Source organism: Nematostella vectensis, chromosome 5 (assembly GCF_932526225.1).
Source record: "Nematostella vectensis chromosome 5, jaNemVect1.1, whole genome shotgun sequence".
In the NCBI taxonomy this organism is placed as follows: Eukaryota; Metazoa; Cnidaria; class Anthozoa; order Actiniaria; family Edwardsiidae; genus Nematostella; species Nematostella vectensis.
This window is the reverse complement of record NC_064038.1, coordinates 18,132,554-18,146,564: the sequence shown is the minus strand read 5'-3', so window position 1 is coordinate 18,146,564 and position 14,011 is coordinate 18,132,554. Positions and strand designations below refer to the sequence as shown.

The following is a 14,011-nucleotide window of genomic DNA, read 5'->3' as shown; positions in this document are numbered from 1 at the left end:
GCGCAGTGCGGTCGGCGGGGCACCAACCGCGTGACTTGATAACACTGCTTTAATCTCGGCGGACAATTTTGCTCAGGCTACCGCTCGGGAGTTAGATTTATATTTACTAGAATCTACAAGACTCACACAAGATTAATATTTTCGAGACTTTCCGCGTGTCACACAGGATCGAGACTTAATTATGGTTCTGCACGACTTCCGGCCTGTTTTTTAACTTACTTTCAAACTTTATTTCTCTCTTTCAAAATTTCATTCACTTTAGTAGCTGTGCATCCACACGTGCCGTCGGAGTGTGCACTGTTGCATTAACCCTTTTCATAATATCTCATTCACTTTAGTAGCAGTGCATCAAGACGTGCCGTCGGAGTGTGCACTGTTGCATTAACCCTCCTTATAATATCTTATTCACTTCCGTAGTGAATGGTTTTGAATGGGAGTGCATTTTGTTTTCATTTTACAGCTTCCTCCAAGAACAAAGCCCAAATGCGCTGTTTGATGATTTCGTTACATTACGTAACCGCATTTTGGTCGGTGCCTGAGATGCTTCCAGTGGTTAAACAAACTTCCCTGAGTTCAAATATCTATATTACATAGACACTTATTCTCTTGTATAATGGTAACGTGAGGTATACTTATAGCCCGCTTGAACGGGCTTGGAAATAAAAGTGTGTGTGTGTGATTCTTTTCCGGGATCCGGTATCCATCAAATCGCGCGCTCTGATTGTCTCTCGTGAGGTCCCTTATCCTCTGGAACGCGCGCGGTCATATAAAAAGCCGTATTAGGTCCTCGGCCTCAGTCAGTAATTTTAAGACCTCGGTAACAAAAAAAAGTGATTTTTTAAACGATCAAATCTTAATGTTGCAACATACAGTGTTCGACCCCTCGCGTATCCACCCCTCTCATGATGCTATCAGCGTATAAAAAACACCAAAAAAAAACGCGAAAAAGTCTTTATCCATAGTAGCCAATTTCAATGTCATATTTGCTTGTGTGTCGAGACGAATTTGTCGTGCTCTTTTACGTGCTGGTATTTAGTACCCCCTTCTTTTGCTTTTTAATTCAACTCATGTTTATTTCCTCCACTACTTGCTATTCCCTTGGTGTTTTTGTACTTCCAACATGTCGTTTTGTCCCCTTTTGCCTTTTCAGCAACCTAATTATATTATTTCAGGACATGTCACGAATCACTTTCCTCGCAATGTAAGAGGGTTATTATGCATGACGTCATCAATCACGTGACGGTGAGAAAACCGACGATATTTTGTAAATAATTGGTAAGAAGATATCAGAAACTTCGAAATCATACTGTCAGTGACTAAAAAAAGCACATTGCATACAACTAACCGAAAAAAACAATGACGTCATTAATCACGTGACCGTGGGAAAATCGACGATATTTGAAGCATAACGCATGGGAAGAAATCAGAAGCTTTATGTCAGCGACTAAACAAAGCATATCGTAGATGGGATAACGGTTCGGAAAACTGAACTCGTTATTGTTCAAGTACCAAACCTGTAGCGCACCATAATGAGTCCAGTTATCCCATCTACCGAACCTGTAGCAAACCAAACCGAGTCGCGTTATCTCATCTACCGAACCCGAAGCGCACCATAACGAGTCCAGTTATCTCATCTACCGAACCCGTAGCGCACTATAAGGAGTCTAGTTATCCCATCTACCGAACCCATAGCGAACTATAACAAGTCCAGTTATCCCATCGACCGAACCCGTAGCGCATAATGACGAGTCCAGTTATCCCATCTACCGGAAACGTAGCGCACCATAACGACTCCAGATATTCCGTCTACCGAACCTGTAGCGCACCATAACGAATTCAGCTATCTCCTCCGCACCATAACGAGTGGCGTTTCCCATCTACCAAACCTGTATCTCAACATAACGAGTCCAGTTATCCCATCGACCGAACCCGTAGCGCATAATGACGAGTCCAGTTATCCCATCGACCGAACCCGTAGAGCATAATGACGAGTCCAGTTATCCCATCTACCGAACCCGTAGCGCACCATAACGACTCATGATATTCCATCTACCGAACCTGTAGCGCACCATAACGAATTCAGCTATCTCCTCCGCACCATAACGAGTCGCGTTTCCCATCTACCAAACCTGTATCTCAACATAACGAGTCCAGTTATCCCATCGACCGAACCCGTAGCGCATAATGACGAGTCCAGTTATCCCATCGACCGAACCCGTAGAGCATAATGACGAGTCCAGTTATCCCATCTACCGAACCCGTAGCGCACCATAACGACTCATGATATTCCATCTACCGAACCTGTAGCGCACCATAACGAATTCAGCTATCTCCTCCGCACCATAACGAGTCGCGTTTCCCATCTACCAAACCTGTATCTCAACATAACGAGTCCAGTTATCCCATCGACCGAACCCGTAGCGCATAATGACGAGTCCAGTTATCCCATCTACCGAACCCGTAGCGCACCATAACGAATTCAGCTATCTCCTCTACCGAACCCGTAGCCCACCATAACGAGTCGCGTTTCCCATCTACCAAACCTGTAGCGCACAATAACGAGTTCAGTTATCCCATCTACCGAACCTGTAGCGCACCATAATGTGTTCAGTTATCTCATCAACTAACCCGTAGCGCACCATAACGAGTCCAGTTATCCCATCTATCGCACTCGTAGCGCAATTTAACGAGTCCTGCTCTCCCATCTACCGAGCCCGTAGCGCACCATAACAAGTCCAGTTATCTGCCGAACCTGTAGCGCACTCTAGGGAGTCTAGTTATCCCATCTACCAAATACGTAGCGCAACATAACGAGTCCTGTTATCCCATCTGCCGAACCCGTAGCGCACGATGACGAGTACCGTTATCCTATCTACCAAGCCCGTAGCGCACCATAAAAAGTCGTTATCCCATCTACCGAACCTGTAGCGCACCATAATGTGTTCAGTTATCTCATCAACTAACCCGTAGCGCACCATAACGAGTCGCGTTATCCCAACTACCGAACCCGTAGCGCACCATAACCAGTCCAGTTATCCGATTTACCGAACCCGTAGCGCACTATAAGGAGTCCAGTTATCCCATTTACCGAACCCGTAGCGTACTATAATGAGTCCAGTTATCACATCTACCAAACCCGTAGCGCAATATAACGAGTCCAGTTATCCCATCGACCGAACCAGTAGCGCATAATGACGAGTCCAGTTATCCCATCTGCCGAAACCGTAGCGCACCATAACGAATTCAGCTATCTCCTCTACCGAACCCGTAGCCCACCATAACGAGTCGCGTTTCCCATCTACCAAACCTTTAGCGCACAATAACGAGTTCAGTTATCCCATCTACCGAACCTGTAGCGCACCATAATGTGTTCAGTTATCTCATCAACTAACCCGTAGCGCACCATAACGAGTCGCGTTATCCCAACTACCGAACCCGTAGCGCACCATAACCAGTCCAGTTATCCGATTTACCGAACCCGTAGCGCGCTATAAGGAGTCCAGTTATCCCATCTACCGAAAATCCACTGAGAATCCACTAAGTGTCAGAACTTTGAGAATCGATATCTGCATTCTTTCTGTAGAAATGCTGCTCCACAAAGCTCAATTCGATCAATGGACATCTTCTTTCCTGGAGAGAGTCGATTCTTTGACATGACCAGTCTGCTCTGGTATTCGTTAACATCAGTTTGCCATCTTACATATGCGCATGCGCCGTATGTTTGTGAGTTTTCCTACTTTTTATCAGTCAGCCACGGGATTCCTGTGCGGTCACGTGGTCGCGCGTCTCGTGGCGTGAGCGAAGTGACTTTATTTGCTATTATTTACCACTTGTAATGCTGTTGGAGACCGCATAGAATTGTAAGTAGATATGAGCTGTTGTTTTATATTGATTGTCACATGAGACTAAGACTTTTTGTTTACATGATTTACAGTTTTTCAGCGCCGCTTATCGCCGCTTTGTCAGTGAAGGTTTGTTTGAATAAATGTTGTGTTTAACCAAATGGCGTGTTGAAAAAAATCCTTGGACTTCAGCTTCATTAATGATCAAGACCAAAGGAGTCTCGCTACTTTGTGGGCAAATAAACGCAAGTCAATAGAGGGCCTTTTATTGGATTTGGAGCTCGAACTGTTGACTCAGCAATTACCGGAAGCAAAGGCGACTTTAGATACCTTGCTGACTGTTTGGAAAGCCTTTGAGAATTTACACGCGAGTTATGTACCCGGTATTGATTCGAGGGAAAGGCTACAACATGTTCAAGAACAGTACAGTGCTATAAAGAAACAAATGACTGAAATAATTGCAAAATGCGAGGAGTCAAAGATTATCAATGAAACCTTGGAATGTGGAATGGACTCAGGAACTGCGGATCTACCTCTGAGGGATGATGTCCTATCAGTCGCAAGACGTAGCTCAATGGGATTAGAGGTATCACGTGCATTGTCACGTAAGTCAGCATTGAAGAATTCATTAGTCGCAAAAAATGAAATCCGAAAGGGAAAAGTCAAGAATAAGAGAAGAGTTGGAGTATAATGCGAAAATGGAGTTGGCTAAGCTGGCTGAGGAAGCAGGAATTGCTGATCTGGAATGGAGAATCGAGAGTAGTTACGACAAGGAGACAGGCATTGTGACCAACATTGATAAACTGGTCAACTCGGCTGCTGCAGATGAGGGGTTGGTTAATGGCACAAGCAACTCTCTCCAGTTCCCCACTATGGGTGAGAACATTACTAACAAAAACACACAAGCAACTTTGTGGATGCCACCGCATCTAAAATTAACCCAACTGACGCTTCACGGGTGACCTGTGATGGAAGGGCGTTGACTGATAATGTTGTTGCTTCCCAGCATGCACCAGCTGGCTTACCACAGTTGTCCCATGATAAAGGTTTTTCGCCCGACGCTAATAATCCTGTCGCAGCGATGTGGAATATTCAGATGTTGAATGAGATAACACCAACACAGTTTACTGTTAATCCAGCAGACTTTCCATTCTTTCGGGAAAAAATTCGCACTCATCTGGGAGGTGAATTTTTAATTGATGCCCAGCGTTTGCAGTATCTCCTAAAGTTGGTATCAGGAGAAGCCCTTGATGTTGTTAAGCATAATCGGGTTGCTCATTTGAGGACATAATGAAGACCTTGGAGGACCGTGATGGACAGACAATATGTGTAACTCAGGCATTTATTGATGAGCTTGTTTCTGGTCCAAAGATTGCTTATGGAGACAATGTTGCTCTTCAAAAAACTATTAATCTCAAGCGGATTGTTGAGCGCTCGCCACATGATTTGATTCGTAAATGACAGGCAGAGAACTATGAAATAGTTAGGCGTGGGAAGATTTCTCAGTTGAGGGATGTTGCGGCATTTGGCAAACGGCAAGCTTTAATGAGATATGATCCAGTGGACACTAAAACATCCCCAAGACAAGGACAAAGCAAGATGACACCTGTCAAACTTTCTACGGTTGCTGCCACAGGGGTAGAGGGAAAGGCTAAGGAGGCCCAAGTTAATGATGTTTGCAAGATATGTAAGTTAAGGAAACAAAGCTCCAGAACTGCCCTGTGATAAGACAATGTGAACTAGGTAATGTCCTGAACCACTGCCATGTTAAAAAATGCTTAGGGCGTCACTTGACTCACTTGTTGCATATGGATATCTATAGTGACAACAATCAAGGCGACCGTAAGAAGGGAGCTTCGAAAGACAAGGAGAAACAAGTCGCTAATCGTAATTCCAGTGAGACAAGAGTTACTTCGCCCACGCATCAAGGTGTTTCGCCCACGGATAAAAATACATACAAAAAGGCTGTTCTAGTGTCTTTTCACTCGCTCATAAAGACGCGCATCAGACAGAATCAGGCAGGATCCCACAGCACCCGAAATAATTCCACTAATTAGAGCTATATTTTATGGCTCAGCACGTTGAAACAAAATGTTTTCTGATGAAAGAGCCCGAGAGTAACTCGTATTTTTATCCGCGAAACACCTTGATGCGTGGGCGAAACACCTTGATGCGTGGGCGAAACACCTTGATGCGTGGGCGAAACACCTTGATGCGTGGGCGAAACTACTCTTATAGACGTGGGCGATACCACCTGTTAAGCGACACTACCCGTCTGACACCTGATGGTCACTACGAAGTCGGTCTATTATGGAGAGATGATGATCCCCGTCTTCCTAACAATAGAGTCATGGCAGAAAGGAGAGCCGAGTTGTTGCGCCAAAGACTGACCAAGCCTGAAAACGAGGATTTGGCTGTTAAGTATCGTGAAGTGATGGAGGGATATATCGAGAAGGGGTTTGCAAGGAAGCTCACAGAAGATGAACCGAGAATTGAGAGCCAGATTACCTTGTTTCTTCCGACAAACCCGGTCCAAAACCCAAACAAACCGGGAAAGTTGCGAATAGTATTTCGTGCTGCCGCAGAGTTTCCTTGAATAAGGCGCTGCGGAGTGTACCCGATGTAACAAACAATCTGGTGGCAGTACTCCTGCGGTTCCGCCAAGGCAAAACAGGAATTGCAGCTGATGTTGAGGCGATGTTTCACCAGATTCGAGTACGTAAGGAAGATCGGGATGCGCTGTGGTCCTCTGGTCGACTACGATTACCCCCCTGAAGTCTGTATCACCCGGACGTATCAATCAACCAGATATGTGACAACAACCGGATTTGTAACAAAAATCAACCGGTTATGTAACAAACTCGTCAACCGGATTTGTAACAACTTTTAACAACCGGATTTGTAACAACGTTTAACAACCGGATTTGTAACAACAATCAACCGGATTTGTAACAACCTAAGGATTTTTGTTTGAATACAAACTCATTATTTCATTTAAAAAACAGGTCGAACATCGTTGGTTCTAAAGTATGTCGGGGGGGGGACTCTAACGATGATGTCATCAAAATACCGTTCGGCGCATATCTTTTAGATGATACATTGTAAGAAGGTCAAATTTGGTTATCCTGTCCATGGAGGTTAAGGGGGTGCACTGGCGAAGTCACGTGACGTGACTTCATAGATGACGTCATCGACGCAAAAATACCTATACTATCTCACTGAAAGAGTCCTAGGGGACCAATCTTGGTTGACATGTCCATGCTGGCAAGGGGGGAAAGGGGTGTACTGGCAAAGTCGCGTGACGTGACGTCATCGATGACGTCATAAAAATACCTATATCATTCCACTAAAACAGTCCTTTAGGGTACCAGACTTGGTTGACGTGTTCATGCTGGCAAGGGGGGTGCACTGGCAAAATCACGTGATGTGACGTCATCGATGACATCATAAAAAATACCTATATCATCTCACTGGAGGAGGAAAAAGCCGTTTCAAAGAATAACTTTATGTAATCTAGAGTGAATTAACATACTGCAGGATTTGACAGCATATATTCAATAGACATGTAAACAAAAGAGAACAAAAAGAGCCTTAAGAAGAGTCCTTTAGATAGCCAGGCGATAAATACCATAATCAAAGTACATTAACTTTATTATTGCCTAGAGCCCTAAATTTGAATTTCCTATATCAGGTACTCTAGTTTATGTATAGGTTTATTTTTGTATTAACCTTATTAATTTGTATGATGAGCGTTGTTGTAATAAAATAGTTTAACCAAACTGTTTACTTTCTTTGTAGAATTACAAAAGTAGTAAAGTATTTTCATCGTTTGTCAGTTTATGCGCTAAAGAAAAACTTTTTATGGGTATTAAAATTCGAAATGGCAATTATTTATTCAATTCGGAAGGTTTTCTATTCCAACCGCTATTCAGTTGCGACCGTACGATTTTTTTTACGCTCTTTGCGTGACCCACGATCGAGCACCATGTATTAGCATAACAAGATCACATACTGAGATGACAAGACCGTAAACAAAAAGACGGGCTAATCTTATAATTTATTAAGACAATAAATAACACATCTTTATAAAATAGAAAACAAGCGTTTTCTCATCAATATATTCAGCATCTTCTTTTTTTCTCTACTTCCTCCATTTCGTCGCATCGCTTTATCGCATTATTTTTTTTTTCGTGGCTATTTTTTTTTTAGTCTAACTGCGACTTGAGACCACGTTTGGTAGTAATATAGGTAGGTTTTGTTTAACGTTCACCGGCTGCATTGGCCTACGGAACTGAATAGCCGTCGGAATAGAATAGATGTGATGGCCGTCGGAACTGAATAGCCGTCCTTCGACGGCCGTCGGAATAGAATAGATGTGATGGCCGTCGGAACTGAATAGCCGTCCTTCGACGGCCGTCGGAATAGAATAGATGTGATGGCCGTCGGAACTGAATAGCCGTCCTTCGACGGCCGTCGGAATAGAATAGATGTGATGGCCGTCGGAACTGAATAGCCGTCCTTCGACGGCCGTCGGAATAGAATAGATGTGATGGCCGTCGGAACTGAATAGCCGTCGGAATAGAATAGATGCGATGGCCGTCGGAATAGAATAACCGTCTATGATTGGCCGTCGGAACTGAACTCAAGATAATTTATTCCTCCGCAAAATTAGTATTCCTCCGCAAAAATACGGCTAATTCCATACCTACTCTACTACTTGTGTCTTCTAGAGGATGACGTTTGTTAGAGATAGAACCTAGTAATCAGAGATAGAACCTAGTAATCAGAGAAAGAACCTAGTAATCAGAGATAGAACCTAGTAATCAGAGATAGAACCTAGTAATCAGAGAAAGAACCTAGTAATCAGAGAAAGAACCTAGTAATCAGAGAAAGAACCTAGTAATCAGAGAAAGAACCTTGTAATCAGAGATAGAACCTAGTAATCAGAGAAAGAACCTAGTAATCAGAGATAGAACCTTGTAATGTAGGTTGGCTCTTTCCCAGATCGTCCCAAGGGGGCGAGATGTTTGAGAGTTTTCCTACTACCAAACTCTCTGATATTCCTCTGAAATGATGTCATCCCAACTCAGTTTGATCTCGCTTGTCCATAGTTTTCTCATTAAAATCTTGGCACGGATTGTATAATGAGAGGCGAGACCAAAAGGGGCATAGATTCTGTTAATGTTAGATAGTATCACTTTTTTGTAAACTGTGTCGTGAGATCGTCAAATTTAACTTGAAAGTTTAGTTGGTCTGGACTCCAAGCTATTCCATAAACTTTCTCTGTAGACTCTTTTGGCGCGTTCTTCAGGTTAAAGGATTTTTTATCAGCTTTATAATCATTTGACAGAGTCCAGCCTATAATCTTGAATCCTCCTTTTTGTAGAAGTTTTTCTATTTCTAAGTCAGTTGTTTTGCTTGTGATTTGTTTGCAATGCTATCAATGATATCATCAATGTATGAGTTTTCTATTATTACCTTTGAATCTTGTGGATAATCCAAGTTGCCATTTCTACTGTCTTTCTCATTGCCACTGTGGCTATTGTTCCCGAAGGTAAATCTCCAAATGACACTCGCTCGCTATATCACGTACACGTCAGGTTCTCGTTCCAAATTCATGTCTCGCCATAAAAAGCGATGTACATGTTGTTCCGTTATTTTGGTTCTAACGTTATGGTTCATTTTTTGAATGTCTCTAACAATAGCCACTTCGTTTTCACAAAGTCGTATGAGTATGCCTAGCAAGTTATTCAGTAGATCCAGTCCCTTCGCCCATAGTCGTTCAACACGTGACCCATATAGCTTGCACTGCTATAAAATACAATTCTCACTGGTGTGGATTTCAAATCTAATTTCATGTTTGGGCCGCGAAGACAATTTAGGTTAGGTACTAATGATTGCATGTTTCACCCCCGCACCCTTCTAATTAGAACTTCAGTAAATTGTATTTCAGTTTACGATCGTTTGTACAATAAATCGCCGTTAACCTTCGCACTTGATTTCCCGTGGTTTGCGTTTCTTACGACTGTAAAGTTCGCCCCACACCGAAGAATGTCTAGTTTTCCTCGACGTAGCCTGGTAATTTTAAGCCGAAGCTACAGCCCTTTAAACTAAACAACAAAGAATTTTATCACTAAAATATTGTTTTGCCTTATGGACTCGGGAGGATTTTCGCTTTGTACTACAAGAAAGGAAATTTTTTCATTACCACCCTCCCCCCCCCACCCCCCCACCCCGTAACCCCGTATAGGGGTCTCCCCCGAATATGGAGAGACTGGGTCCCAATCGCGCTTTAGGCATTCCTAATGCAAATCGAAATATTGTTTATAATCATCGTAGCGGGAGATTTGGCCAAACCACTACTACAAAATGTCTTTAATGGCAACCCTAGCAGGGTCTGTCCCTAATTTGACTTTTGGGAATTTTATCCTATGTACGATAAGCATTTATGTTGTCATTCTGGTCAAGCACCTTTGCGAATTCCGTGGAATGCCTCCGGGACCCCGCTTGAAGTATTTGCCTTTTGTTGGAAACTTGTTCGACATTCTTTACGAAGATTCATCCTTGAAAGGGTAAGGTAACGTTTGATTAAAACTGTTATGCTCACTCGACAGCTTTCATAGCAAAGGTTCGAGTCGTTTCTAAAGGATATCTGCAAATTTTGTTGATGTGCCAGCGTGTGCCATGCACAAGAACAATCAGATATCCACTCGAGACAACTGAACGTACAGTTTATAAACTCGCTCTCCCAATTTATTGCACAAAATGCTTGAGGGAGTAGAGGGACGTGACAGAGAAATAAGTACTCATTTGCAAGAATTAGAGGAAACATCTGGAATAGCAGAAATCAACAACTTTTAGATATCTTATTACAGGAGGATATCATACCTGTCAACCTCCGAAAATCTCAAGGCTTGAGATTTTTTTAGGGGGAGGGGTGGGGTATATTCATTTTTGGGTGGAGGGGTGGGTTTAGCCTTGCAGGCGTTTGACGTATAGAAAGCTCTCACGAACAAATCCACTTATAGATCTCACGAGGGTGTTAGATAAATTGCGCTTCGCAAGGGAATTGTTATTTCAAATATTTCAATAATATATAGATTTAGGCACTGCCTAAAAGCGGAGCCTGCGTGGATGCACTTTTTAGCAATACTTGTAGCAAATTTAAGGATATAGGGGATGCAAACTAGCTTTGGAGTAGTTTTTATATTTTATATCCATTTTCAAGTAAATCCTGGTGTCTTGGGTACATTACTAATTTCTGCCATGACCCCCACCCCCTGGGGTTTGACTCTCCAAAAAAGTAGATGGGGTGTAGATAATCATAAATAATCATCTTTTAGGGTATAAACTTCACCCAATTACCATCCCTCAGGGGGGTGTTTAATGGTTATTCTGATACTGCTATCCTTTAGGGGTATCAAATTAATAAATATTTGTATTCAATAACAACTGATATTTTTACCTCCCTCCACTCCCCCAGGAAGACTACCCAGGATTATGATGGATGAATGAATTGAATTGAGCAAGAGAATGTCAATAAATACCTTTATTAACAAATTGGTGCCTTTTAAAGAATGCTTGTTTTTATTATCATTGTACAAACTGTTGTCTCTTTATTAATACATGTTTTTAGCGATAAAAATCGCTAAAAGCGGGAGATTTTGTGCTCAACGCGGGAGAAGGGGTCCAAAATCTTGAGACTCCCGCCTAATGCGGGAGAGTTGACAGGTATGGGATATTGCGTGGGTCAATCTATGCAAATTTATAGCCTTACCAAAAAGTGATTGCTTTTTGGTTTTAAAATTATTAAGCAATTACGAGCTTGCATGGTTTTACCGTCTCCAAGCCGCAAAGCATACATGTAATTATATTCTAAATATCTCAAAAAGGCGGGGAAAGCTGGAAAGTTTGTATTGAACGTTTGATACGAATTCCTTCAGGAATTTGTCTGGGAGGTCTGATTTCCATAGCACCCTTTATAAAGAGCATTAAGTCCTTCAATAGCAAAGACATGCAACAACAGCCAATAATTATGGTGCTTCTAAAAACATTTTTGGTGCACCTAGTCATAGACTTGTTTTATGAAAATCATGTACAATATATGAATCTCCAACTAATATATAGATTTTTGGCACTGCCTAAAGGCGGAGCCAGCGTTTGATACCTTTTTGTGTTGACTGATAGGGGTAATTTAGGGGGATCTAGGTGTCTTTAAAATGTAGATTAAAAAAGTCATTTTTTACTGCCATGTCATTATGAACTGTACAGGCCCGTACCTAGGAGGGGTCCCCTCCCCACACACACACACAACGGCCAAAGGAACACTTTCGGTTCTCAATAGACGTGCTATTATTTGTAGACAAAACTCACTCTGGTATGTAGCCAGATCCGACATTAAACCTCCCCTGGAGATACTGCAAAGGCGTGGTCAGATTTTTATCAGAGAACTCCCCCCCCCCCCCCCCGGAAATATAAGGTCCACATTTTTTATTTCTCACCCCCCAAGAAAAACCCTCGGTATGGGTCTGTTGCATTGGCCCCCCCAAATGTATCAAGCAAGCACTCATTTAATAATATTAAATATGCAGTATGAAAGTTAACAAATACTAAACCTTGGTGTGAAAAAGGCTGTCAAAGTTTAGGTGTCTTAGTTGATGAGAATGATTTTCAGGAGTCTAATTGTCAATTCTTATTTTCCCTCTTTTTTAACCCATTGACTCCTGGCTTTTTTGGAGCTGAATTTACAAAAAACAGACTGAAAACAGATAACTCCCCCCCTATTCTGAGTTTTATACAGCCCGTCAAAGTCAAACACAGCTGCACCTAGTCAGCGGTATCCAAGCTTTCCAACAGTGCTTTGCGGTCCCCACTTTTAATCCCTCGTCGATGTGCTGAAGCCAGCACAAGTTGATGGTTGCTTGTATTTTTCATAAAAAATACAGCTATGAGCATATTAGGGGAGTGTCTCAGGACATCATGAAGTCTTTTGGGGCATAATTGAGTGCTTTGCTTATGGATATTTGCAAGCAAAGGTGGATTCATGATGATTTTTTCTTGTTTGGCTTTGCCCGGATGAGAAAATAATTTTCTAATGAATCACCACAGCTCTCCTAAATGCTGTCTTTTCTGAAACCAAATTGATTCCAAAATTGTTTACACTGCTATTCTGGGTCTGTATGGCCTGGAATTGATTCGTTTGGCTTCGGGGTGAAAAGACTTATAAAAAACCATCTGACTTTGGGGAGAGGAGTGTAGACTGGCCCTCCCCTCGTGAATTTTCCCCTGTATCTCCCAGAATGCTTTGCAATACGTAAACATATTTTCGTGGTTGTACAATCCTTCAAGGAATGGGCATTGTGTTTTGAGGCCAAGGAAATGTACCTGGAGGATCAGAATAAAGGTATCTATTTGTGTCTTGAGCTGTGTTTGCTGATCTCTCTCCCTTGTGTGGTATTTTGAGCGTTTTATTGAGAGGGGTGATTCTGCTTTTCTCTCCTTGTTCGATTTGAGATTTGTCAAAGAACCTGTGCTATTATTTGGCTTAAGAGTAGATGCCAACACCTTGGTTGGATGCATATCTGCAAGACCATTTATCCCTTAGACTGATGCCTGAGTATCTTCATCTTGTTGTGTTTATTTTGAATTTATGAATTTTTTGGGTTGTGGGTACTTCCCAAAGCCGGTACAGGCCGGTTCAGGGGTCAATGTGTTAACTCCACTATCTATATTTTGTTTTCTTATCAAAATAGCATTCTAACAAGCTTTGACCTTGTGAAGAATATATCAAGGATGTAACAGTATTCCAAAGAATTAGATGCCATACTGTAGTTTTCACGTACTGCAACTGATTATTCAAAAGAATGTGTTGAAATTAAACTCCACAAATATACCTCCTGACATGCATTACATATTGGTGCACCCACCCTTTAGCCTCTATTTAGAAACTTTGGATCCACCCATACAGGCTACTAAAAAATGAATGCAATGGAGGCAAATCCTAAATTACTGAAAGTTTCTGATTTCAAACCAAACCATGTTCATTGCACTACTGTGGCATAAGGTGTGAAATAGGTGGGAAAAATGGTGTGAAAACCTCTACTTTTCACATACATTTTCACACCATTATAGTGCGAAACATGGTGGGAAATGAGTGTGAAATGGTGAGG

General features: G+C 42.2%; 1 protein-coding gene and 1 long non-coding RNA gene across 3 annotated transcripts in view; both read left to right on the top strand.

The window, feature by feature from the left end:
- Positions 1–3,786: 3,786 nt before the first annotated feature.
- LOC125563188 lies at positions 3,787–7,621 on the top strand. Its single transcript, XR_007308201.1, has 2 exons — positions 3,787–3,860; positions 3,935–7,621. It is a non-coding gene; the product is annotated as an uncharacterized LOC125563188 (long non-coding RNA).
- A 2,513-nt stretch (positions 7,622–10,134) lies between these two features.
- The window catches only part of LOC5511823 (steroid 17-alpha-hydroxylase/17,20 lyase), a 24,191-nt gene continuing 20,314 nt past the window's right edge, over positions 10,135–14,011 (top strand). For both annotated transcript variants that reach the window (XM_032381149.2, XM_001632149.3), the window contains exon 1: positions 10,135–10,414. In XM_032381149.2, coding sequence (XP_032237040.2) covers positions 10,212–10,414 — 203 coding nt within the window. In that variant the 5' untranslated portion in view covers positions 10,135–10,211. The remainder of the gene's footprint in view (positions 10,415–14,011) is intronic.